Source organism: Atractosteus spatula, chromosome 12 (assembly GCF_055471065.1).
Source record: "Atractosteus spatula isolate fAtrSpa1 chromosome 12, fAtrSpa1.hap1, whole genome shotgun sequence".
Taxonomy (NCBI): Eukaryota; Metazoa; Chordata; class Actinopteri; order Semionotiformes; family Lepisosteidae; genus Atractosteus; species Atractosteus spatula.
In genome coordinates, this window is record NC_142717.1 from 27519860 (window position 1) to 27546461 (window position 26602).

The 26602-nt window shown below is 40.3% G+C and overlaps 1 protein-coding gene across 1 annotated transcript in view; it reads left to right on the plus strand.

The window, feature by feature from the left end:
• LOC148822845 (uncharacterized) overlaps nucleotides 1–26602 on the plus strand; it is a 37455-nt gene that overhangs the window by 748 nt on the left and 10105 nt on the right. The window contains exons 2-20 of the mRNA XM_088929717.1: nucleotides 3088–3196; nucleotides 7329–7397; nucleotides 9264–9515; nucleotides 13216–13339; nucleotides 13860–14253; nucleotides 14996–15073; nucleotides 15177–15188; nucleotides 15303–15389; nucleotides 16916–16969; nucleotides 20046–20099; nucleotides 20988–21041; nucleotides 21129–21182; nucleotides 22190–22243; nucleotides 23212–23265; nucleotides 23998–24051; nucleotides 24171–24224; nucleotides 25045–25089; nucleotides 25841–25894; nucleotides 25992–26045. Of these exons, the coding sequence (XP_088785843.1) occupies nucleotides 3088–3196; nucleotides 7329–7397; nucleotides 9264–9515; nucleotides 13216–13339; nucleotides 13860–14253; nucleotides 14996–15073; nucleotides 15177–15188; nucleotides 15303–15389; nucleotides 16916–16969; nucleotides 20046–20099; nucleotides 20988–21041; nucleotides 21129–21182; nucleotides 22190–22243; nucleotides 23212–23265; nucleotides 23998–24051; nucleotides 24171–24224; nucleotides 25045–25089; nucleotides 25841–25894; nucleotides 25992–26045 (1710 nt within the window). The remainder of the gene's footprint in view (nucleotides 1–3087; nucleotides 3197–7328; nucleotides 7398–9263; nucleotides 9516–13215; nucleotides 13340–13859; nucleotides 14254–14995; nucleotides 15074–15176; nucleotides 15189–15302; nucleotides 15390–16915; nucleotides 16970–20045; nucleotides 20100–20987; nucleotides 21042–21128; nucleotides 21183–22189; nucleotides 22244–23211; nucleotides 23266–23997; nucleotides 24052–24170; nucleotides 24225–25044; nucleotides 25090–25840; nucleotides 25895–25991; nucleotides 26046–26602) is intronic.

Genomic DNA, 26602 nt, shown 5'->3' on the forward strand with positions numbered 1-26602 from the left:
GACCTAAAAAGTAAATAGCCTTTGTAGGACTCAGCCATTTTACATTTAAGACAATGTACATTTAAAAGGAAATAACTTTTGTGAAATTCTGAGCTGTTAGAGCTTAATATAAGTGGATATTTAAAAATTCATCAAGAATGCGGAGAACTTGTCTCGCTTTGTCAGTTGGCATTTTTGGTTTAAGAGTTTGCCATTAAACAGAGCTTTATGGGAGCACTGAGGCTATGAGTCTGCTGCTCCTCTGACTCCCTGGAAACCTAAGGGTCTTTTACAGGAGCAAAACTGGCACAGAGACAGTTAACCCCTACTTTAGGTATTCACGTAGCACTCTGCGTACTGCTCTGTGCACTCTGAAGACCTCTGCTGGTGTTAGCGCCATCGTTCAACTTCACAGCTTCTATTTCTGTTACTGTATTCGTTTTCTGCTTGTAATTCAAGTGGTTGTGATGAAAAGTATTACCCTAAAGTAAAAAAGTATGAAGTTATTTCAGCTTCCAAAAGCAGCACTTTATGATGAGATGTACTGTACTAGCTTACTATAACTATAACCTGTTGAAAGAAATCACATTTTCTGCTGGGAACTCAATTCGCTTTTTGGTCACAAAAGACACAATTTTGTGAAATTAAACTTTTGAAAAGGAAAATTTGCTATCCTGTTTGAAATGATTTTTTTTGTTGTATGAATCTAAATCTCTGTTTGAAAGCTGGACAAAGGTTCAGCTCAAAAGCCACTATGTTAGAAGACGGTATTCCAGCCTCATGCCTGGCTGGAATGTTGGACTCCGATGAGAATTCTCTCTTCAGGGTTTCTGGGAGGCAGCCTTAACCCCTTTGTGCACTGCATCCTCTTGTGGGAACAGTCAAACCTCTGTCCTTGTCTCAGGGACTGTATCCAGAGGAGAATCATGCCTGGTTTGACACATACACTAAGTGTATAATTCAATTCAATAATTCAAGAATACAATTCACTGCATGTTTCTACAATTACATTTGAACTTTGTTGAAGCATCATGAATGTTTGGAGACACCATGGACAGAGATGCATTCATTAAGTTTCTCTCATCTTTTAATATTTATTACATAACAGTATTTTTGTGCCTCCCAGTCTCTCTGTACATGATGTTGTCAAACGTTTGAATGCTACTGTACTGTAAGTGAAGTACATAAAGTATAGGTTCAGGTGGGTAGCTGCGTCAGCATGCGTAGGCTGCAAAGGAACAAGTAATAGGTTTATTCCATGCTGAAAAAAAGAAGAACATTCTTTTCTCATGTTCTCTGACGGCCACGACCACTCTAATCTCTCCGTCTGTGTTCTCAAAGACGGTTTTCCAAACTCATACATCAGAAAGACCACCGAAACTAAAATTATTCTGCAGCTAGGATCACACCTTCTCCCTTCCCTTAACGACAGACTAATGTTCTTTTAAATTTTCTCCATTCATTGGAAGTTTCATTTCACACCTCTCTGCACCCATTCTGACTTCACACCTCTTGATTGGCCTCTCTTTCTGTCCCCTGCTCCCGCCTCTCACTCCTCCTCCCTCCCAACCTTTGTTCTCCCGCTACTTTACCTTTGCCTACTGCCCTGTCTCTCTCACACCTGAAGAAGGCTCCACGGCCGAAACGTTGTGTTCTCTTTCTTCTTTTTTTCAGCATGGAATAAACCTATTACTTGTTCCTTTACATAAAGTATATTTTTGTTTTTGCACCTAAAGCAACTTCAGACGTTTTAAGGGTTTCCGTAATTTACCCTCAAATGAGCTTTCAGTTGAAAAGCAGATAAGAGCATTGGCATGAAATAATGAGAATCCGGTATGCCGTCCTAATTAGATCTGTGCAGAAAGAATTTCTCAGGGTTCTGCGATGTGCAGCTTTGAGGGCTTGATCAGTCTAAAGCTGGCCACTAGGGGGCGACCGTGGTCATAATATAGCAACGGGAAGCCTAGTTCTCAATGTTCTGAAGCCGATTCAGCTTTTAGTGCATTTTCTCAGGTTGCATTTGAACAATGACCCAGTTCAAACTCAACGAAAGAAAGAGAATGATGGAGTTGGCAACTTCTTTTCTTTTCAAATGACAATTTAAAAGCTGAAATTCTGAGTTCAGTTGTCACTAAGGCTAATTAATATTGTACCTTCAGGTGAATTTTGTCCGATAGTGTTTGGGTAAAAGCAGACCGAGGACTTCATGACAAGGTTTGTATACAGGGACCTGTGAATGTGCTCCTGTTTCTCTGTTCTGGTGAAGGCAGATAGATAAAGAGCACTACAGCATCTGTTTCTGTGTGTACGTACAGTATATGTGCAGAATTCAGAGGGGAGAGACACCAGTGATGAGCCAGGTTTTTCAATCGTAACTCTCATTCCTTTTAGCAGAAAATGTGTCTATAATGCCAGTGATTGAAGATAAGAAAACGTCTGTTGAAAGGATTCCTGTGGTCCTCCCAAAGTTAACTGTGGGTCATAAAATGTTTGTGGAAGAACAGTTTACTGTGTCACAATGTAGTTTTTAAAGAGTTGAAATGTTAAAAGTTCTGAGATTGGGCTCTGAATGAATGTACTCCAAAGCTTCCTTTATAATGATCTTTTACCAGGATATCTCAGAATATGATCAAACATTATATACAGTTTATGAATTAGAATGATTGAGTTGGATTTGTCTTATCCTAGGAAGGAGGTTGTTGGTTCCTTTATTACATTTTGAAATGTCTGTCAGTTAGTTACTCTGGCAGGCGGTTAGCCTCTAAACAGAAGAACGTGTTTAACGTTTAAATAAATTGTGTTGAATTTGAATACAGAAAGACTTGGGAGGATATTTTTGGAGTTTTGTCCTCTCACATGTCCTCTTTACCTATATAAGTTTTGTAATATTCTTGTAAGTGAAAGCCCCACCTTGACAACTGTTATCATCTGTAGCAAAATGGACCCAATTTCAGAAAAGCCAGATTCACAGATCTCTATAGCATTTGGGTGTGCTGGGCCAGCGAGCATCTAATCAAGTCATTGCTTAGGGAAAAGCACATTCAAAATTACTGGTTACTGTGGGATCTTAAAATATCACATGTCAGTGAACCCTTTTTTCTCCCCTAGGTTTCTTGCACAGCGAGAGCAGGGGTTTGGCTGTTTCTGACTATCTGCAGTCTCACTGCTTTCTGCACCCTCCCAGTGCATGGCCAAGACTACTCTGGGTACCACTCAGGTCAGTGACACTTTGCTCCCTTATCCACTTACACAGACAGTAACACAATTGCACTGTAACACTGTGTACAGTTGCATGTGCAGAATCTCCTATCCTTTGCATTGTTTGTATTGAAACAGCTCTTACACTTAGCAATTAATGCCAGTACTACCTCATTTATTGAAGTATTGCTTGTACTCCTTAGTAGATAACAGTTATTGCTGGAATTGTTTGCTGATGTTCACCTGCCAATAATGGTGTTGTGGAACTCACCTTATAAATGACAAAAGAAGGCTGTTTAGTGATTCAGCCAGAAACAGCTGCAGTTGTAGAATCTAACTTGTTTTTATCTTTTAAAAATAGGATGATTCTTCGCATTCCATAAAACTTTTTTCCATATGAGGTTTGTGATTAATCCAAAAACAAAGAACTGGGCTGTAAATAGTAAATAAGAGTACTGTCTCTCACTAATACTACCAACAGTCTTCCCCCTACTGTATGTCTTACACACATACAGAAGGCAGAGGGTAATTTATTAGCTTTTTAATAGTTTAATCCATTTTTAGGGTGTTCTTTGAGATGCTGTGACATGATGATGCACTGCACACGTTTAAAGCTGTTATTGTCATTTGACTTCCTTTTTTGATTCTTATTCAATCCCAAACTCAAATTCATTCATTACAGCTCAAGTCTCAGACGAAATTTTAGCAGAGTTTTGACAAATGCACCGCCCCCACATTACTACTATTGTCTCTGTAATTTTTGCTTCTCGACGTTCACATCCTGTCAAATGTTTAATTATGCATCTCAAGTGCCGCACGGGCTCAGGTGCCATGAAGAGACCAGCGTGTGTCCGACATCGCTTGTGCCTGCAGAAACATTTGCCTGCAAGCGCTGAGGCAATGGGAGTGCCTTCTGTGTGCACTTCCGGATAACCAGAGCAGTGACAGCGTGCCACGAAAAGAGCTCTCCAGAGCATCCCAGCACTGCAACAGAGCACCTGGGACCACGACTTGAAAGCCAGAGCAGTTGAGGTTCTAATTTGTTGATTTAAAAGCTTGTTGAGTTGTGAGAAATGCAGGGGAGAAGCAGAAGGACCTGCGGTGTGTCTGCCTTCAGTGATATGCTGTATGTGTCTGAAACCTGCTCCTTGCTCTAGCAGAGCGAACAGGAGCTAGAGATGAGCAATCAAATGAATAGTACAGGAAGCCACAGCATTTCCAAATGGCCCCTTTTAATTTAGTTAATGCCATATGCTAATTTTTCAGATTTACAAAAAGCACCACGAGTTAATTTGAATATAAGAGTTACAGTATGTCACATTAATGAAGAGGTAGCTAACCACAAACACCCATGTCTGTATGCAGGAGAAATGAGAAATATTGTTAGAGACGATGCCTCTAGCAACATAATCCACACCCTACAGTAAGTACCTTCTTCAGTGCCCACTGGTTCTAAATTCCTAACCAGCATTACATTTCTCTGTTGTTCTGCTCATGTAAGGGCTAAGAATACTAAAGGTGTAGTTAATGCAGAAACCTTTGGTAATATTCTATTTCACAGTTCCTAGTTTTCAATGCCAGACATGCAGGACTGATGTAATACAATTTACTGGGCATCGCACTGATAGAACAGCATTCTTTTTCACTTTTCAAATGAACACCATAGAAAAAATAAGCAAAAGACTTGGTTTCCTATGGCATCCTTTTCTAAATGCACTTAAGAAGATTGCTGCTATTATATTCCTGGGGTGTGGCTGATATTGAAAAATGTGGTATTAGAATTTCGGATTGGGTGATGTTATTGAAGTGATACCTTTCAACCACCATGCTCCCCAAAGCAGTGCAACATGTTGACTTCACAGAGGCACAGCGAAGTGCTTAAGCCAGTTGTGGGATGAGAGACCTCTAAGGAAAGGAGTTAGCTTCTTTAAATGTTTTTGGTGAGAAGTTGGTGTGCTCTTTCCTCTGAACCAGTATTTCCAAACCAGTGAGCCAGTATGGTGACACAGAGCGATAAGGTGTCTTGGCTAAATTCCCACTTGGACATATACAGTCTTCACCATCCCATCCATCCATTTTCTAATCGCTTCATCACTTCAATCAGGCTCACAGAGGAACTGGCATCTATCTCGTCTAGCAACAAGCACAAGGCAGGGTACACCCAGACAGGGTGACAGTCCATCGCAGGGCACACACAGACACAGACAAAAACAGACACACACTCACACCAGCGCCAATTTCCCCAGAATTCAATTAACCTACCAGTATGTCTTAGGACTGTAGGAGGAAACTCTCACTCCTAGAGAAAACTAAACAAACACAGGGAGAACATACAAACTCCACACAGATAGGTCCCCAGAATTGGGTCCAGAATTGAACCCAGGGCCACCAGCACTACAAGGCGGCAATGCTAGCCACCGTGCCACTGTGCTGCTCACCAGTCTTTCAATTGAGTATTTTCTCATTTCTCCCTCTGATCTGCTACGTAGAGAGGTGGCGGGTGCATATTGGCTGGCCTGTGTGTCACCCAGGTGGGGCTGCACTTCCCTGGTGGAGGATGTGGGTCCCCTCCTGTAGGTGAAGCGCTTTGGGATCCTTGAGATGAAAAGAGATTTATAAATGCAAGCAATGAATTATTATAGCAGACAAATACAATTTCTCTCAACGTCAATGCAGCTGGACAGCTTTCACCACAGAATCCCCACATCTGTCCACACCACCCTTCAAAACAGGCATTTACACCACATTCTGAATAGTGCTTGACCTTCCAGACTCAGGAATGTCCTTCTTTCTTTTGGGCTTGTTATTCTCATACAACAGAGCTTGTGTGTGTTTAACATGGGTCTGCCTAAATAATTAATTTGCCCCATGTATTAAGTACTCCAGAAGAAGAGGGCTTTCTCAAAATCTACTATTCAGATGTAGAGTGGGAGGAGGATAAGCTTATTACAGCACCCTGAAGCCCACTGTGAACATGCTGTGGAACTGATAAAGTTCCCCACAGCCTCACTCCAGCCTTGAGCCTTCTGTGCCTGTCAGAAAGCAAGAACACTCAATAAAGAAGCTAGGGTCCCTACAGAAACGAGTCAGGAAATACTGAAATAGCGTGGGAGAGTGGCATATGTCAACTTCCTTTTTTCAAATTCTGTCAAGAGGGGAGAAATTAATTTTCTGCTGACTTTGCGGAATTGTTTTATTTCATGGAAATGCTGAAGTTTAGGAAATTTAATTCTGTAATGTTCTCTTTATTTTGAGATTGGAACGAACAGTTGTTGAGATAAAAAAATATATGAACGTTTAAATGGAACGTGTTGGAAACGCATTTCACTGCAGTACTACATTGTAAGAGCTGCTGGGAATTACAGTACTTGAAACTCCAGAACAAACCTATGAAAGATATGTTTTACCTACCCACTAATACATCTATCCTTATCCTTATCTAACACTGTGTCAGTGTTGCAAAAGATCTTTCTGAAGGCTTGTCTAGGATTAGGGTTTAAGTCTATGTTAAAAATAACATCCACTCTTTTTTAAGTAAGTTATTTTTGGAAAAACTACATTATCTATACAGTACAGTCATGATGTGTGTGGGATACATCTTTAAGAAGATTATATTGGAATTCTTTTTTTATCTCAGTCTTTTTTGCTAAGACTGCTTGACTTTCCTTATGGCAGCTGAAATAGTCACAAGCTTTAGCTACAGTATCATTAGCACCCTGCTTTCCTGTCTTTCACAACCCCTCCTTCCTGTAACTCACCTCTGTTTGTGAGAAGAGAGCAGCTGACAGGTGTTAACACTCTGGAGAGAGCCTAAGTTTCTCTCATTGACAAAGAAAGTATTTTCTTCACGGATGGATTAATTTTAAATACTTATTTAAAGAACAACAGAATCATTTTTCTTTAAAAATATGTTTTCACATATTTTTAGGGGTGCTACTAGCATGAAACAAACAATAAAAAATTGAATTCTGAAGGATGCCTGTCAGTAGTTCACAGGTTAAACAGATAATCATGTGAGTGTGTTCCGTGCCGAATGCTGTGCTGTACTGGTTGTATAAAACCTGAAGAGTTCCTTTCCAACTCTGCGGAGTTCAATAAGAAAGACAGATGAAATGACTGTAAGAAACCTGTCTTGCTTTGTGTTTTTCAAGGAGACGAACATGTCTACGAAGGCTCAGTGGTTGACGCCTATGAAGAACACTCTGGATACCACCGTCCAGGTACACTGTTACAGTACCTCTTCAGTGTGACTTCATAGAGTCATCTTGGTAATTCTCCCTGTAAAATTCAGAGAAATGTAAAAATGTTATGCTGTGTAACTTAACATCCATTAATAATGTTCCAAAGGCAGAGTTCCAAAAACCTACAGCAAGGGCAAAGTTGTGATTTTGCAGATGTAATAAAGACATTAATTCATTAATAACCTTTTGCCAATGGATCCTCCCCTGTTTATGAACAATGTTAGCATCAAGCTTTTCCTATTTACTTAATTTATTTACTGTGGTTGTATGATTATGAAGGTAACTGCATTTTTCTTTCTACCCCTTCAAAAATGAGCACCATGCACTGAAAGCAAAAGACCTTGTGAAAGAATGCAAAATTCTAAAGCAAAATTATGCCTGTAGGGTCAGGTGTTTCGGTATTACTGATCATTGTGGGAGACATTGTAATCTTTCCTGTTAATACAGTACAATGTTATGGGTAACTAATCAAACAGTCTACAAGCATCAGGTGTACAACGGGAATTAATTTTCAAATCCACTAAATTGAAAACCACATTATGTACTTAAAGGGAAGAACCTCAAGTAACAGTCTGAGACTTTATTTAAAAATAAATAATAAATTAAGACGTGCTGATACAACTATTAAATTTAGGATCATGTGTTCTCTTTTCAAATTCAATTGGTATGCAGTGATTTAGAGTATCTACAGAAATTAGTTTTCAACATATTATTCCTACCTGTGGTTCCAAGCACATAATTTAAAAAAAAGGTCATAATCAAATATTGTGGGTGAATGTGAGTACAGTAGGTGTTCAAAACGACAGATACCAGCTGTCTTTTTCTGAACTCTGTGTTAAACGTCCCCTATACATTCAGGGGTACAGAGTAGTCTGGTAAACCGCAGAACTACAGTGGAGTGATAATGTTCAAGCTGATGTCTGGAGGCTGTGTATGATTAGTGTGTCCATTTCAGGAATTCAGCAGACGATGCTTTGTCTTCAACCCAATATTATATTGATTGATGAGCAATATTTTGGGGAAAACCGATAAAGCTAAAAATTGCAATCCCACATTTCTAGAGGAAGAATTTAGTTTATTGCTATAGTTATTGTTGTTCCCTAATGCAAAGAACCAGAGACGTGATGAAATGTGCAGATTTTGTACGTTCATTCAAGTTATGATGAACATAGAAGAGTAGAGTGCTGCCATATTCTAAACAGCACCAGCCAAATAGTGCAAATATTCCATTTTCCAACAGTGTTCTCCCATACATGGTAAAAATACTGACTTCTACAAGATGCACAATTTCAGGCTACCAGATTTAAATTCATGTGAAATCATTTATTTTTGTTTTGTGCTTCACATTTTGTCACGGTTGTACACTCACTATCACAAATATTAGGAACGCGCAGTCAGATGAATGGAGTCTCTCAATGGAAGGTACTGTGTGGTGAGCAGGAGACAGAGACTTCCTTTACCTTCCCTGGCCAGTGCAATCCCTTTATCTCGGTCCTATTGTATGGCAGATCAACCTGAAGAATGCGCAGTTCCATCCCACACACCATTACCCTCATTGCAGCCTTTACCGAAAGAAACAAATGGGATAAAAGTGGTCTGCGGATATTCCATGCCCTGTGGACTCCACACCACTCTTACTGCTTAGAGAGGCCCAACACTATCGTCAGAGGGGGTTTCCTCTTGTTTGGTCCAGCAGGTGTGTTAGTGTCGAGCTGCTCATTTCAGTGTGGCCGGGACTGGAATATACGAAGTCCTCTCTCTGTGGGTACCTACAGTGAATAAACACAGCACACCCTGTACAGGCTGAAGAAGCGCCAGACCTAACCTTATCTGAAACTTCCTCAGACGAGTACCCCGAGGAGCCCACGCCAGGGTATGAGGAGCACACAGCCTCGGGATACTACCCCCCTCCCCAGCCCACCCCCGGGGTGACCATGATCACAGAGGAAGAGTACCCCTATGCCACCACCACTGAGTCCTACCACTATGCTAAAGAAGTCACCACCATGACCACCAGAGTGCCCTACGAGTATCCCACTACCACAACCTCTCCATTTGAGGAAGCATTCCCAGCCCCTGATGTCTACGATGATGAAGGTACCTGTCCGCCTGTCCGCACAGTCTTTCTGTCTGGGTCTCTGTCCTTGGTTTTCGGTTTTCCTGTTTAGTTGATATGCCAGTAAATCCGTCTTTTTGGTGCAGCTGTCATTTTGTGTTAATACTTTGATAAGTCAAAGTTGGTCTGTTTAGCTGATGTTTCTGCTTAGCCTTTCCTGATCTGTTTAGCCGTCTTCCAGTTAGCCTCAGTTTACTGTAGCATCTGTGTGCATTTGTGTAAATATGGTATGTCTGGTGTTTAGGCTTTATTTAACAAGCTGTAAGTATTTAAGTATCATTCTCAAACCAATCCTTGTGTATATGCTGTTATTAGTTCTAGTTTAAAAAACAGAAATGGGAAATTACAAAATAGACCCAAATTTCCTTGTTGACAAACCGCTCATTTATTTACTGCCAGGCTGCTCACTGGGGAATTAAATGTGATTCCCTGTTGTGCTCACCCCTGCTTTATGGTTTTTGGAATAAAGTTGTTATTAAAATGTACAAGCAAGCAACCTTATCGACCAGCGGAACTGCTACAGTTGTTCACTCCTCTCAGATGTGCCACTCTCCTCACACTCTGTCGTATTTTTGCCGATTTGTTTTTTTGTCACTGAAGATGAATTTGGTCTTTTCTCTGTGTTTTAAAAGAGTAAGCAAGCATTTTGTCCTGATGAGGAGGAACAACCACGCGTGTGGTTTCATTTTGCCATTTGCACAGGGCATTTTGTGCAAATTGCGACAGAACAGTTATAAACTGAATCATGTTTTGTTTAGTGTTTTTCAAAAGGTGTGTTTCTTTGCTTTAAATCAAATGTCTTGTTACATTGTGTTCTGGTGTAGGCTTAGAATTTTATGTTGTCCATAATTCACTGTAATACTGTAAATGTAGAAGAGACACCATTTGGCATACTGAACACATTTAGGAGTACCTAACTGATCTGAGGATTTCCTCCAGCTGTTCTTGGAAGAAGTCAGGGTGTCAGCTTCAACAACGTGGCTGAGTAGCTTGTTCCACACTCCCACAACGCTTTTCTTAGTGAATTTCCTGTGGTTTACTTTCATTGTCTAGAAGTTTTCTGTTACTGTACCAGATGCATTTCCCTTTGTGTTTTACATTTCTTAATATTATAGCATTGTAATACTAGATGTATTAACATAGTGTTAGAAAATATATTGTTAATAATATATTAATACAAATATATAATATATTTAAAAAATAATAAAAATAGCTGAATTTAGCACAATACACCATTGTTTCTAAAAGAGTTTCATAGAGGAAGTTCGGCCTTTTCTGCTTGAAAACATCCATGTTTTAGTTTAACAGATTGTTTTGACACTTTCAGTGGCACCAGTCAAAGGGAGATTCCCAGAGTCTGTTTGTGGCATTTGAAGGAAAGACTGAAAAATTTTCATGGTCAGGCTAAGTTCTGTGAAAATAAATTACTCATGTTTAAAAGGAAAAATTGTCAAATTTTCTTCGCTGAAAAGCAGTACAATCATGACATTTACTGAAGGCCAAGGGGTTCTTCTTAAAGGACACAGGCAATTATGAAAATAGAGGACACTCTGCTAGACTAACTGGGATGTACCGCGGTAAATGCTGAGTATAGCAAAGCCCAGAGTACAGCACGCTGTAGTAAAGTCATGTGACATGAAAGGAAACACAGAGTCTGTGTTAATTTAGTTGACGAAAGATTAAAGATTAATAAGATTAAATATTTAAATTAGAGCACCTTGATTTTTTAGAAGAAAAGCTGCAGAGATGCAAGAAATGCTTGTGGTTCTCCATGCTTTCAGTTGGAAGAAAGATCTGGATTCAGGCAGTACTTTATATAGGACAAGCAAACCAGAAAAAAAACTATTATAAAACATTACTGAAGATAAACAGAACGCGACAACATTATGAGTTGAAAACTACAGCACGCAAACACCATTTTGTGAAAACATCTGTTTTATAAACTGTAGCTAGTCAACAAATTAACTAGAAAACTAAGCAAGAATAAACTGTGTTTTACAGTTTGTGTTTTAGGATGTTACTTTGTTTACTTTAGGATGTTTTTTGTCTTGGCTAGAGATTAATGTGTAAGACGTACGGTACTGTTTTAAAATATTAGCTTCGTTAGCTGCGCTCTGTCATTTTCAAAATGTTAAAGTGAGTGTACTGTACATTTCACAGCATGTGATAGCCATTAGAAAGAATGTTCTTTAGTTACATTGGTTTATGTGACTGGGTGTTAAACTAATCGAGAAAATATAATAGCGTCAATATCACGTTACAGCACGTGCAGGCATTTAATTCTTAATGCGTTTCTTCTGAAGAAATACATACGGCATCAAAAGGGCTAGTTATTAATAATATTATATCACTGAGTTGCCGTATGTTACTTGTCCTGTCTGATTTAAATATTTTTAATAAATTCATACAGCAGTTCCCCTATAGGTATTACAAATTCAGTATTGTCAGGAGTCTCTAACCAAATTTATAATAATATTGCTCTGAACTTTTTTGCAAAAAAAACAGTTTGGGGAAAGCTTTATACCAAAGTACAGAATTACTATTAGCAGTGCCAAAAAAGATTTTCTTTTTCGGAAAGATTCACAATGTCTGGATAAGATTGTATATTAATCTTGCACATATATTTCTTGTATTAGATTTTTTACTTTTTGGGGATCAACACACTTTCTGTCTTTGTTGCACAGTCTAATCTTATCGGATGTGTTTAATATTTTCGGAGAAATGCATTTTATTACACGTGTATACATTTGACTATACAAATAAATTAAACTGTTTGACTAAAATGTGCCTAAAACTGTTTTGGTCAACTACAAATAAGACTAATTATAGTCCAAACTTAGTTGACTAGACTAAATTAAATGTAGTTCAAGTACAGTAGGTAGTTTGCAAAGGAACAAGTAAAGGTTTATTAAATGCTGAAAAGAGAAGAGAAGAAAAGAAACGCAACGTTTCAGCTGTAGAGCCTTCTTTCAGTGTGAAGAAGAAACCGAAGAAGTCACACCGAAAGAAGGCACCACAGCTGAAACGTTGTGTTTCTTTTATCCTCTTTTCAGCATGGAATAAACCTTTACTTGTTTCTTTAAATGAGATGTTGGAGACTAGAAAATGACTATGACTAATAGACACTTTAGTCAACTTGACCAAGACTATGACTAAATCAAAAACTGGTTACTAAATTAACAATGGACAGAGCATGGTAGTGAAACAGTGAGATGATAGGAAACACAAATTAAGAATAAGATGATGTGGACTTCTTTGTCTTATTTTATATTTTTTTCTAAGTTCCAGTATCCTTTTAAGTGCTGTGTAGTTTTAATGCATTGCATGGCTTGAGAAAAATTGATGTACACATACATTTTAATCAAACTGCAAGTTACAGTGTTTTAAATATAGCTCAGAAAAGTCAAACCGTCCATGTGAATAAATGTTGATTTTCACCATGTACTGTATATATTTTATAATACATTGAAAAAATACATAAGTAGTGTAGTAACATTCCTAAGTAACATAAGGTTCTGTTGAAAATAAATATATAATTATATTTTATGATCGAATATGGGCTGTATATGATCCAACACTCTCTCGTGTGTGAACCAAAAAACAGCCCAGTAAGACTCAGAGGACCGCATGCGGGAGCCCTGTGTCTCTCCAGCACTGCTTTGACAATGTGGCTTCTTTCAGGAACGGACGTATTGACGGAGCTGAGAGTCTCCAGTGCTGTAGGGGTGAACGTGGTCCCAGGAACGCAGCCAGACCGGACTGCCTACCGCCTGAGCCCTCGAGCGCAGGCCAGGCGCGAGACGAGGTGAGGCTCTCCTCAGGGCAGGGCTCGTTCCGAGGCAGAATCGAGCAAATGCCTTGGAAGTCGAGAATTCGGCTTTGAAACTCTGGTTGGCTCTGAGCAGGGCAGCAGAAAGAACAGCTCATGCCGAAGGAGTTTGTCAGTTTTTTTTTTTCAGAATGCCACTGTAAGCTTTTGACACATAACCTGAATGAACAAAATGCCCACATTCTCACGACTGAGAAAAAATATGTGATCCAGTGTCTGGATCACTTTATTAGGAGAGTTCTCATAAGTAATATATTCTCTTAAAAATGTTTTCTTCTATATTAATGTGCCCCTGACTTACTGTGTCTAACCTCAGCAAGTTATTTGACTGGTGCGTGGTCCATCTCTGGAGTTGAGACATGAACCGGAGGTACTGGAGTCGGTGACTCTGCAGCAGCAGGGTCCGGGACAGTTTTTCCAGCCCTCGTCTCTGGATGATGCTACAGGATGTGCGTCTTGCTGAGGGCGTCTATGCGTGTGTGTGTGTATCACGCAGGCTGGTGCAGCCTCAGGGCTTCCCTGAGGAGTTCTCGGTGGTCTCCACGTTCCGCATGCGGGAGGAGACCCCCCAGGAGGTGTGGAACCTGCTGCAGGTGAAGGACAGACAGGGGGGCAACCAGTTCCACATCCGGCTCTACGGAGAGATCGACGCCGTCGACGTCTACAGCGCCGCGGCGGCCGGCGAGGAGAAGGTCGCCACGTTTGAGAACGTGGGCCAGCTCTTTGATGGCAGTTGGCACAAGCTGGCCCTCAGTGCCCAAAGGGACCAGCTGACGTTGTACCTTGACTGCCAGCAGGTGGGCAGCACCCCTTTCAGTCGCTATGGCTCCATCCGAACAGACGGACTGACCTCCATAGGCACCAGGAGCAGGGACTCCGCCACCCTACCAGTAAGTCCCAGTATTCCCCTTCAAGAGCAGTTCAACACTTTCCTGTTACTAAAATGACTCAGATTTAACCAAATTGGCTCATGGTACCACACAACACACAACAATAAAAAAACAGGTAAAAATAAGCACGTTTGAACACATTCGAAAATTAAAAAATTGAAGGAACACTTCTGCCTGAAGTAACATTTAAGGTGTAAAAAGTTTTATCGTAAAATGAAAAGGCCTTTTAACAGGGGAGTTTCACAATGGCTTGCAATATTTTGTGTTTATTTGTCCTTGAGCTTATTGATGTGTTTTTAACCTTATAAAAGCAGTAATAGAAGAAGTGCTGAGATGTAAGGTTTCATTTTCTTATTACCATATGCAAGAGAAGAATGAAGTTCCCTTTGTAATCTCTTTTATTAGACATTTAACTGGTCTTTTTTGTCCGTTTATTTATTTTTTTCCTGTATTTACAACATAAAGGGCAGAACATTTGCGAATGAGCAGGAACAAATATCCTAACCAAACCAAATAGGCCTAACCATGGTGTTTCCCAGGTCCACAGGAAGGTATCCCTTTCGGAGACTGCATCATCAACATTATTCTGTGTCTGAGAGTTAGGGATTAGATTTGGGTTGAGTGGAACAGACTGATGGCATGTATCTATGTCTTCTGGCATTTTATTACCAGAAAGAGTTGTTGGTGGGGAGTGCATGAGTCTTGGGTTACAAGTTAAAATTTAGTCACTCTTCCATTCCAGGTAGATTTCCAGCAACTGCAGATCTACAGGGATGCCAACAGGGCTGGGGACATACCCTGCTGTGACATCCCTGGCACGGTGAGCAGTTTTCTGATCGCCTTGTTTCTGACTGAGGTCTGGCCCCCCTTCCTGTCTCACTAACTAACCTCATCTTCCTTGTCTTTGTTGTTTGTTTCCACAGGCAGACGAAAGGGTGAGTCTCCTCTATTTTACTGACTGTGTTGACCCCTTGCTCTTATAGCTTTTAATACACTTCCCACTCTTTTAAGGTAACAGACCTTCCTACTTCTTGTTTCTCACAAACCAGTGTGCCATACTGGGAGCCGAGACTGGCCCCACAGACTGTGACTGTAAGCCTGGGGAGCCTGGTTTTGCTGGCTTTGCTGGACCAAAAGTAAGTTTTTTTTTTGTAATAAATATGTATTTTGGAAAAACAAAATATGCAGAAGGATTGATTTCCACAGCTGTTTCCGAACACGTGAGCACGTGAGAGGACAGTTTTCAAGAGTTCCTGTTGAAGTCTGGTCCTCATTCTGGAGAATAGCTGTGAAATATCTAATATGCAGGTCTAGCGAGAGACAGAGTGAGCATGGAATAGAGAACTTTGGGGAATTAGAAGTATTTCCAGTTTGATCAAATGAAATAAATCGGGCAAGCTTTGAAAGTCATCCTGTCTGATTTTTTTCATTGTTTTCTGCTGACAACAATAGAAGTTGAGCTCATGATAAGCCAAGCCAAACTGGCTGTTATAATTTCCACAGCATTGACAGTGTGACTTGTTTGTGACGAGTGGGTGGAAATTCATATGAGGTTATTAAAGAAACTCCCGTTGAAATTATTACACGGTCTGAAATAGTAAACAAATGAGAAATGCTGTACAGTGTTCCCTTACTTCCTGGGTTTGAATTGTGAAGGAACAAGCTGAAAGTCTTTGATATACGGTATATGTTTCTTACATGGTATGGGAAGCAGAGGATTTCTTAACACATAAGAATGGTTACAAACAAGAGGAGGCCATTTGGACCATGAGGCCCATTTGTAACTAGTAACTAATTGATCCAAGGACCTGTTTACAGTTTTTAATTGCACTGTAGTTTCTACTTGTTTCCACTGCTTCATGTCTCACGGTGTATTTTGAAGAAGTCAGCTACAGTATGTTGATCTCGTCTGTGCCTTTGACTTTACTTATATCAGGTTGCCCCTTAATCTTCATACTCAAGACTAAAAAGGAACAGGTCCTTAAGGATACTTCCCTTGAGCCCAGAATGTAGCTCTTCTTTAGATTGCAGCAATTTCTTTTATCTTTTTTATAATGTGCACAATATTCTAAATGAGGCACAGCGATTCTCATGCTACTGCTGAATCCTAATAAGGATAAAAATCTAATTGATTATGGCAAACTGTTTACTGAAAATGGGTTATCATACTTGATGAAGCAGTTTCATGACCGATGAGTGGAGGGAAACTTTTTGGGTATTGGGGACACAATAAATATTACATGAGTGTATTTTTATTTTATTTGAAAGTACTAAACTATTTGGACGGCAAAGCTATTGAGAAAAAACCTACTGATTTTGGAGTCCATGCTAGTAACCCCTACTAATTTTTATACTTTTCAACAGTTTCCAGAGAAAGTCATCACCACCAGCTCCATCAGTGGTTTCAGCTATCCTGATACAGTAGAAATTAATCAAATCCTGTTTTCTTTTGGGTTTCTTGTCTAATGCATTTGCTAAATAAAAACAGCTTGACTGCAGATTGGCCAGCCCAGAAGAGCATGTAGATTCTTCTAAGCTTAGGCAGACTGAAACAGAAAAGGTTGGGCCTGTCCAAAGAGAGATGAGGGAGACAGACCAAAACGCAAGCAGTGCTGAGAGTTGTGCAGGTGGTATGTTTCTTCAAACTGTTTTTTTTTCACAGGGCGATAAAGGAGAACAGGGTCAACGTGGCTTTCCTGGAGTGCAAGGCAGGGAGGTAAGGGCAAACAATCCTAGGAAGCTGCTGAGACTGAAGGCAGCTCCTTTACCTTCCTGAGGTGCCTAGCCGCAACCTGCTCTCAAAATGGACAGGATCTCGGGCCTTCAGAGTGGCTCAACATGTTAAGGCACTGTGCTAAGCAGAGGTTGAGCTCTGTGGTGCCGATGTCGGGGGTCCGAGCTTGGAGTAGCTGACTGCGATTGAGATTCCTCCAAACAGAGGTGTAGAGCTGGTTGGACTACACCAGGGGTAGAGTCGGAATTGACTGCCAGTACACTCGGCAATCCCTGTAGATTACTGGGCACCTGCAGGCTTGTGATGTATATGAGAGATGTGTCTCTCTAGTGAACCTCCAATACAGGGCTGTGTAGCTTGGGAAGTGTTAAAAGATGTATCTCCTCATTTCCCCCACAAATCTCCTCATTTCTCCCACACATAGTTGCAAAGATAGTTACTACTGTATGTGCTGAACCATGAAAAGCACACAGCTAGCAATTCTAGATTGACTGGGTATATACCAGAGACACGTGGAAAAAAATAATAAGCCCAGAAGATGTTTCAAAACCACACCTGACACTGTGATGCAGTCACCAAATGAAATGGAAAATGTTGAGCACTGAAGAGCTGAATAACTTTTTCTTATCTTTAACCTTTCTTATGAGTCATACTGTTTTTAAATAATACTAAAACTTTTAATGTTTATGCATTTTTGTGGAGCAAAGATCCTGTACTGTGTCTGTTTTTTCCAAAGGCTAAAATAAGATCATCTCCTATTTTTGCGTATGTCCTACATGATTTCAAGGTGCCTTTTCATAAATGTTTGGTGTAGTTCTTTTTTGTTGTTTCTACAATAGTTAAAAAATGATTAAATGGTAATAATGAGGTATAATCAGTATCTTTGTGTTCTACAGAGATCAAGGAACTGTACATTACATTTCTCTCCCCTATGTGATTACTGGTAATAGTATAAATGTGGAGCATAGCCTTAGGCACTGATAAAAATAAAAGTTTAAAAGACTTACTAAAAACTGTCTGGAAGGTCTGGGACTTTTGCAGTTAATTTTGAAGAAGAGGTTTTGTAGAGTGTTCTTTCAGGGTCAAAACAGCCAGGGAGCCTAAATGGTGTTTGTGAATTGATGGTGATGACAGAGCAGCAACAAGAACTTGGAGCATAACAAGAAAGACTGGCTACAAAACCCATGAAATCTGATCTTGTAGTGTATAAACGTAGCTTGTAAATTGGAATGAATGTACAGTTCACAAGGCACCCAAAATGCTGCAGCAGCCAACAGCCTAGTGTAAAATACTGGGTTCGGTTTAGGGTTTTAGGCATTCATGTGAAGGAAAACAGAGCTTTCACTGGCCGATTATCAAACTTTATTGATTAAAAAAAAACAAACAAATCTAGCAGACCAAGAAAGAAGAAGAAAAAAAATAACGGACACAACGCGAGCCTGCATTCTCTCCTCAACCGTCCACAACACCCTTTTCCCTGGGTCAGAGATGAAATAAAACTTCACTCACACCAAACAAACTACCACACACAAAACACTGAATATTTTAACCCAAATATGTCTCACACTAACAATTCAAAAATGATTTTATGAATATGCATGATTTCTGGACTTCTGTTTGAAAATTAAAGCAAACTAAAGCTCCTGACAAATTGGTGACATGTTAGATCTCCATCAACTTTCTCCAAGTTGCCCTGGTTTTTTATTCTGCCATCCCTACAAGCCTGTTAATAGTTGCCTAGCATGATGGCCCTTCTGCTTTATTGTTTGGTTTGGAAAGCTCAGGTACCAACTGGCTTCCACCTTGTGCCCAGTTCTTTCTGGGATAGGCTCTGGGCCACTATGACCCTGAATTGGCTAAGCAGTTATTAACAGTGTTGTGATTTGAGTTTCCCAATAGCTATGCTGCTGTAAGCATAGAACAAAGACCAGTCTCTGGATCAGATTTGGATCGGAATGGGATTTGGGACCAGTGCAACTGTGGAAGATAAATGTCTTTATCATGGGCACTGGCTGCGCTGATTAGTCACATGCATAAAATATCTTCAAACTATCCCTGCCAAAATGTGCAATGAGCAGATTTTAAAATGAGGCAAATTTAAAATTTCAATTTGTTTTGACATGTCAACATAGAGATAAGGTGTGCAGAGATCCGTCAACATACTGTAAGTAGTTTTGAAACCTTTTAAGTCCTTGTGTGACCCGATACATTGGAATTCAAAACACACAGCACCTTAGATTTATACAGTTAAGTCTTGGTGTGTCTTACCATCTTTTGAATAAATCTTTTAAAAAATTGAATTGCCAGTTATTTGTTTTATATCCATACACTTTGGGTTTTGCTATAGTTTTAAGACTCACATTCCTAAGCTCTTGGGGAGAATGAGGATGTGCAGATTCTTGCCTGTCAGGGCCATACTGCAGGATTACAAGGGAGCTGGCTCCAATTGAAGGAATGGTGCTACTCTCACCACCACAGGCTTGCAGGTGCCCAAGGGGTACCAGGAGTCACCGTGACATCATGTATTGAAAGCACATGGTCAGATCATGTCTGCCCGACACCTGGCAGCATTCATCCAGCTGGTCTGCTAAAGATATGGCCCACACTAGAACTTGTGACTTCCGGCCTATAAGGCTCAGCTCGTTCTTCAGGCCAGTGGCTTTACTGGTTGAGCCACCCAGGAACTGACACATTGGCCAGCGGTACTCTGGTATATTTAGCAACACAAACATTAACTATGTAAAAAGAATTTGTAAAAGTACTTAAATTACATTATTCTACCTTATTTGCAATGTACTGTGAAAAATTTCAGTGATGGGCTTAGTTACTGATTACCAACAAATCTGGTTCCTTTGGATACTGAACGTTTTATGGAAAGTGAGATGAAACAAGCTGCAGGTGATAGTTTAAGTTACAAATAGTTACAAATGACCAGTGAAAGAAAATGTAACATTCTTGTCTGTGAGATTTAGATGTAACTTCAAGGGGCAAATACCATATTCCAATGGGATAATTTAAAAGAACAGTCCCCATGTGTGCTTTTATCTTTTATTGCCAGGGTTACAAGGGCTTTAAAGGGGCACCAGGAAGAAGGGGAGACACTGGCCCAGAGGTGAGGTCATATCTTCTTCTCACAATGCTGAAGAACACAGATGCTCTGGTCTCGAAAGAAATAAGGTGGATTGCATGTATTACTGAGACTACACAGCTGGCTGTGGTCTAAAAAAGAGGTGCTCTTTTCTTCTGCACAGCAACACTGTTTTTCCCATGCACCCCAATAATAATAATAATAATAATACATCAACATATTGCACGAGTGTTATAATTATTATTGTTGTTGTTGTTTTATATACTATAGCACACTTGAGAGTAGATACTCTTAGTGCTTTACAGTAAGAGAACACATTGAATGTCTATTAGACAAGTCACACTGTCAGACTAAAACAGTCTTGCTCAAAGCTGCAAGCTCCATATGGTGAATTTCTTGCCCAAGTGTGCCAGAGATCAGCCATTTGCACTGGCGCTACGTGTGTGAATACAGAATTGGATCAGACAGACTTCTCACCAGCTATGGAGGTCTTCCATGCCATGTAAAGCAGAAAAATAAAAGCCCTCTACTGCATTTTCCTTGCCATGTGATGTAGATAGTAAACTGTGACAATTTGATTGGGGATAGGAGTAGCATAACTGTATAATGACGAAAACTGAACTGTACAATTAACACTGTGATAGAATATATAACTATACAGTTGTAAAAGCTGTAACCTGTGTGTCAAGAAGCATAACTTATGCAGCATTGACCATGGCATGTTGTTAAACATCAGTGCGGCTGTTGGAGTGGGTGTAATAGGCTGCAATAATGGTTTACAGCACCTCACTTCCACCATGGAAGTTTATTTTAGTCTATAAACAATTAGTTTGAGTAAATATGCTGGCCGTAGCTGATAGAATAAAAGCACAGAAGAGGCATGCAGCTGAAGCCAGTTCTCTCTCTTGGCAGGGTGACTCCGGTCCTCCTGGGTCTGATGGTCCTTCTGGGTTTTCAGGAGCCATGGTGAGTGTGCCCTTCCTTGCCCGTGTCTCAGATATTCTCTCTCTGCCAACGTGGGCTGACTCTGCGGCTGTGTGATCTCTCTGACAGGGGCTCCCAGGGTCTCCAGGGGACAGAGGCGACATGGGAGGGTCAGGCTCAAAGGTAGGTATTGTAGGTACTGGCACATGCTTTCTGGCTCCCCAACTTCACAACTTCTTAACGGCCACAAAGGAGAAATCTCCTTATCAAATACACTCCAGTGCTGCTTCCAGTGTGGCTGGCAGAAGAATCAGTGAAAGAGACCGGCACCATTTTCACCAAACACATTCTGGAATGTTCCTGGTACCTACTTGACATACTGAACAAGGAAAAAACAGTTACAAGGAGTCCCCTATCTTTGTCACTGATATTTTTCCTCTGTAAAGAAAGAAATGTTTTTCTCTTTTCTGTGGTCAGTGAGAGACTTTGGTATTAGGATTTTTTGCACTGGTTTTGCAGTTAAGAGTTTAGTCACTAAGGCCCTATTGTGAGAGGCTGTGTTGCAGCAGTTGTTAATGTTGTTCACTTCACTTCACTCCCTACCCTTTATAAGCCAGCACCTGCTTAATAAATGCTTACTATAAATAATTTTGTCACTAGAGCTGACATATTTAAAAAATGTATTTGAATGTTTGAGAGCAGATGTTGTGAGATCACCTCTTTATTACCTGGAGTTTCCCAGGCGGTGGCACACAACTGGCACATTGGCGCCAGTGGTAGGGTTGGGATTAATGGGCCTCTTAGCTCCTGGCAGTGATCCCATCGCATTTTATTATTGCAAGTTCCTACTGCAAATTAACATTTTCCCCAAGCAGGGTCAGTTTTAATTTTACCTGCTGACCCATCTAGGTGATGCCACTCCTATTTTTCTGGCACAGGGTCTGTTGGGTAACCAGGAGGATGATGTCAAACTTTCAGTCTTATTTGTTATACCATGAACCCTGAACCCTTTGGCATCAGTCTCATAAGATTTATGAGACAGTTATTCAAAAAGCTCCTAACTGCAGACATCTAGAATAAATTAAAATCTGCCGCCTTAAGTTTGAAAATTCCAAAGAGTATAAGCAGCTGAATTCAGAATGCGTAACTGCTGGAGTTAGACCTTATAATGACTGTCCTCTCTGTCTCAGGGTGATATTGGACTGCCAGGACCTATGGGAGAAGCAGGACCAAAGGGAATAACTGTGAGTACTGTAGCACTGTCATGAATCATACTTCTCTTCCTGTTGAAGGTCCCTGGTGTGAATCAAACGAGTGTACACGTGATCTTACCACCTGATTTAAAAAATGAGGAAGTACAGAGAATTTGCAACACTGAATTTTCCTTGTTTTAACCATATCTGAGACATCGCTCTTTCAAACTGTGTTTAATACAATTGTCTCATGGCAATTGTGCTGTTTTACACTTTTTCACCTCAGGTGAACAGCCATCACTAGCCAGTTTCATTGTTGCTGTGTTATGAGTCTGTAAAACCCTAGTCTAGTTTCCATGAGTGTAGAAACTCTGACTGTTGAAGGTGACTGCACTGTTTTCCATCACGTAACCTGCATTTTACAGCAAGAGTCGTTAAACTATTGTAAGAGAGGCAAAATTGTGAAAACAAGCCTTTTTCCCATCATGTGCACAGCCTACGTTATCACATACGTCAAAATGTGATAACAGTAAAGCATACGACAGTAAAATTAAAAATTACATTTTGATAAAACAACGTAAAAACAACACAAACTGTTAAAATACAGGCACTTTTAGACTAAAGTTTAAAGTAGCTGTGCTCCATTTTTGTCAGTGATATTTTCTCAATTAGAGCTTGAGTAAGTTGGAGTTACTGCTCACAACTGTTGTTAAAGCTTTGTCATGTACTGTACAATCACGGTCATCCCGTATGGCAATTAAGCCTAACGACACACCTTCAGATATTCTCTTTGGGCAGGCTAGTCCATTGCAGAACATTTTTTTAATTAAGGAATGCTTGCCATGTCCTCCTTTTTATTTGCATAAATTCTGGCAAAGAAACATGATGTGGAACAGAGAGTAATCTAGGCAAAGTATTTCTATTAAGGAATAATTTGTTCTTGTGCAGATGGGAACATTACAGAGAGTTTGTTCCCAGCCAGAGAAGAGGGACTCAGTCTGTTGTTCAATTCATTTCAGGGGGAGTCTGGTGAGCCAGGATCACCTGGGCCAGCAGGGACCAAGGGTGAAAAGGTAGATGAAATCACTTTTATGCGAGTCATTACATACAGCGCCTCTGTCTTTTCCCCCAAGGCTTAAAAAGATCTGTTTTTTCGGACTTTACCTAATGTAAGCTGGTGGGAGACAACTTGCTTTGTGGTAGAGGAGATGATTGTATCAAAGCCACAGCCCTCATATAGCAAATTACTAGCCCAGCATTTAGTGAAGCTTTTCTATGTCAAGAACTACTCACTTGTCAGTGTGTACCTGTTGAATGGGTTCTGATTAAGTTCTGATTAATTTGGTTCTCTATCTAAAGAAGAGACATTGTTTCGCTTTCCTACCACATTCATTCTCAGCTCAGTTCAATCACACCACCAACTATTGCCCATAAAATGAAAAAAATAGGTAATTTTTCTAGAGGGCGTTTTTTGGTTATTTGATTCATTTACTGCTGAGAAACAAAAGGCCCAAATTGTTTTAAAACCTTAGCATAAATAACAGGCTCGAACTGCTGGATGATATTCAGAAGCTAGTCTAGATCTACAAAAATTGTGTTTCCCACTGTGGATAAATAAGGATACACCATAGGTCAAGGGAAATTTCTTCTTCTTAGAATATAATTACATAAGAATGCAAAACAGGATTTGACAAAAGGTTGGAAACTGCTGGTCTATCCATGAATTCTTCTGAACTATCGCTAGTACAGTCTTATTTCTGCAGTAGTAAGGACATAATGGGGATTAATGAGGCTTTCATCCACAGGGATCCATTGGACAACCTGGAAAACAAGGACATATAGGACCTGTGGGAGAGAAGGTACGGACAGAAAACATTTTCTTCTGTAACACCAGGATGTTCACCTTCTTCTTAATCAGCTTCTCCAAAGTCTCCTCAGTCTGCTGAATTGTGCCCTTTTTTCCCTCCAACACATACAGGGTCAGATAGGAGCACCTGGATTTTCCGGAGACGTTGGAGAACAAGGATACATTGTAAGTGAGAGCAATTGTTTTAAAAAAGAAGCAATTGCCACATTATATTTTTTCAATTTTTTTTCTCCCAGTTTGGAATCACCAGCTGCCAGACAACAGCCATGCAAACAGGACAACAAAGCCAGCTGTCCTGCTCCTTGCCTGGCCAGTTATAGTGGAGGATCTCTATGTCAACTCCTATCCATCTTCTTGTTTCAGTTTTGTATGAATCTACATTCCAAACACAATAAAGATCAGTACAATGAGCAGTACAGTTCAGTAAGATTATCAGGTTTGCCAGTCCTTGCTGTAGACACTATATGAGATGAAACATTACAGAAACTAACATTAACAATGCACTTTGTCCATCCATTTCTGAATTACACAAAGTACACAATAGGTCCAGAATTGAACCCAGGGCTCCAGTGCTGTTGTCCACCAACAATGCCAACCACAGTGCTATCGTTCTGCCCGCTAAGTATATCTGGTTTGCAAACACATGCTGGAGGTGCTACAGTACATGCAGACAGCAAATATTACAGAGAACAACATTAGCAGCTCACTTAATGTGTCCAGTACTTTATTTTTTTGTAATACAAATGTCTGAGGCAAAATTAGCATGTATATCGACAAGTGGTTTATAGTGAAAGAACTAACTAACTATCGTCTGGAAACTATTTAAACCCACACAAGTGAATATGAAGCAGATGGTGCACATTTCATTTCAAGGTGCATGAGTTTTTAAAATGTTTTTGGTAACTGATGAGAGAGGTGTGCAACAGTAAATTGAATCTCAAGGTTTCTTTATAATGCCCTAATGAGCTTCCTGACACTTTCATAGGGATATCCTGGAATCCCGGGAGAGAGGGGAGATCCTGGTGAAAAGGTATTCAGCAAACATGTTTTTAAAACTCTTCTTATAAGTGATGGTGTTTTTTTGTTGTGTGCTGGTGAATCTCTCTTTTTGCATTTCTGACATGTCTTCGCCCTGTACTAAAGCATAAAGGCTGTGGAACAGAAATCAAATTTCAAAATACATTTTGATCTGATCCCATTTTTGTTATGAGTATTATTATTGTTGAAAATTATTATCCCCAGACCATTGCTGCAGATGTAAGGTTAAGGATATGAGATTCATTAAGTCCTTCCTGATTTCTCTAGCATGTCTGTCTGGATGCATGTTCACAGCATCCAGAAATCAATACCAATCCTTAATAAAACGGATGCACCCCGTTGTGGAAAAACATTCTGATTAGATGGTGGTTTTCATACGGATGAAACGGTAAATACTCCTCCTGCAGCTGTGGAGTGTCTTTGTTGAATGAAAGGTAAGACTGTGAGAGTATTTGACTCACATATGTGAAATCCTGAAGGCTATTCACAAAGTCCACCTGGTGGTTTATATTTAGGGAAGCAGAAAGTGATTCTTTACAAAGATGGTTGAGGGAGCCTGGAAGAAACTGCCGGTCAGTTGTTATGGTTGATGATCTGGAATTCTACGAGAGACAGATTGACAAGATCCTTCAATCAATCTACTGCTCCAAACTAGATGAGCTCCAGTCGGCCTGGTCTTGTTAGTATCCTCTTTTATGTTCTTATGTTTCTAATGGCTGTTTTCCATCTCACTTCCTGCACAGGGACAGAAGGGCATTGGGGGAATGCCTGGCAGCGATGGGGAGCCTGGAGAAGACGTAAGTGGCCTTTCAGATTGAACTGGAACAAAAGCAGGCATGTCGTGCACTGTTTCTCAAAACAAGGCTCTTGACTTCTTTTTCTGTCTTTATAAAGGGTCCTCTGGGTGTCCCTGGATTAAGTGGTCTGCCAGGATCTTTTGGGAAAAAGGTAAGGAGGAAGGCAAAGGGTGGGAATTAAAGGGACCAGAAAGAGACAGCTTTTTCAGGATGATCCTATGGGAGAGACCTTTATGGGGGTAGAAATGTCAAAGCTGATAAAAACAAAGACAGGGCTGACATTTCCTTGCTCAGAATAAATGTAAAATGCACTGGATTATCATAAGCAGGGTAGGTTGATTAGGGAATCCATACTTTCTGCACAGCTAGGAGGAGCAAAACTGTCTTAGGGAATGAAGTTACCCAGCTGTCAGAAATGACATTTGTTCTCTCTCTGCTTTGGATAGACAATTGCTTCCCTTGCGTGGACTGCAGGAGTTTTAAGTATCACCCTGGCACTTGTAGAAATGACTGCTGTACGAATTCTGTTTCTCATAATGCTTTACAAGCTACAGCCTATAATGGACAAGACACAAAGGATCTGTATAGTTTTACACCCTCTTTTAACCAGCAGGGGTTTGTACTCCTGCCTCTGGGTGCCACTGAAGTTCCGGCTGTGCTAAAGTGTGAACTCAGTATGCTATCCAAGCAACTACAAGTGCCATGACT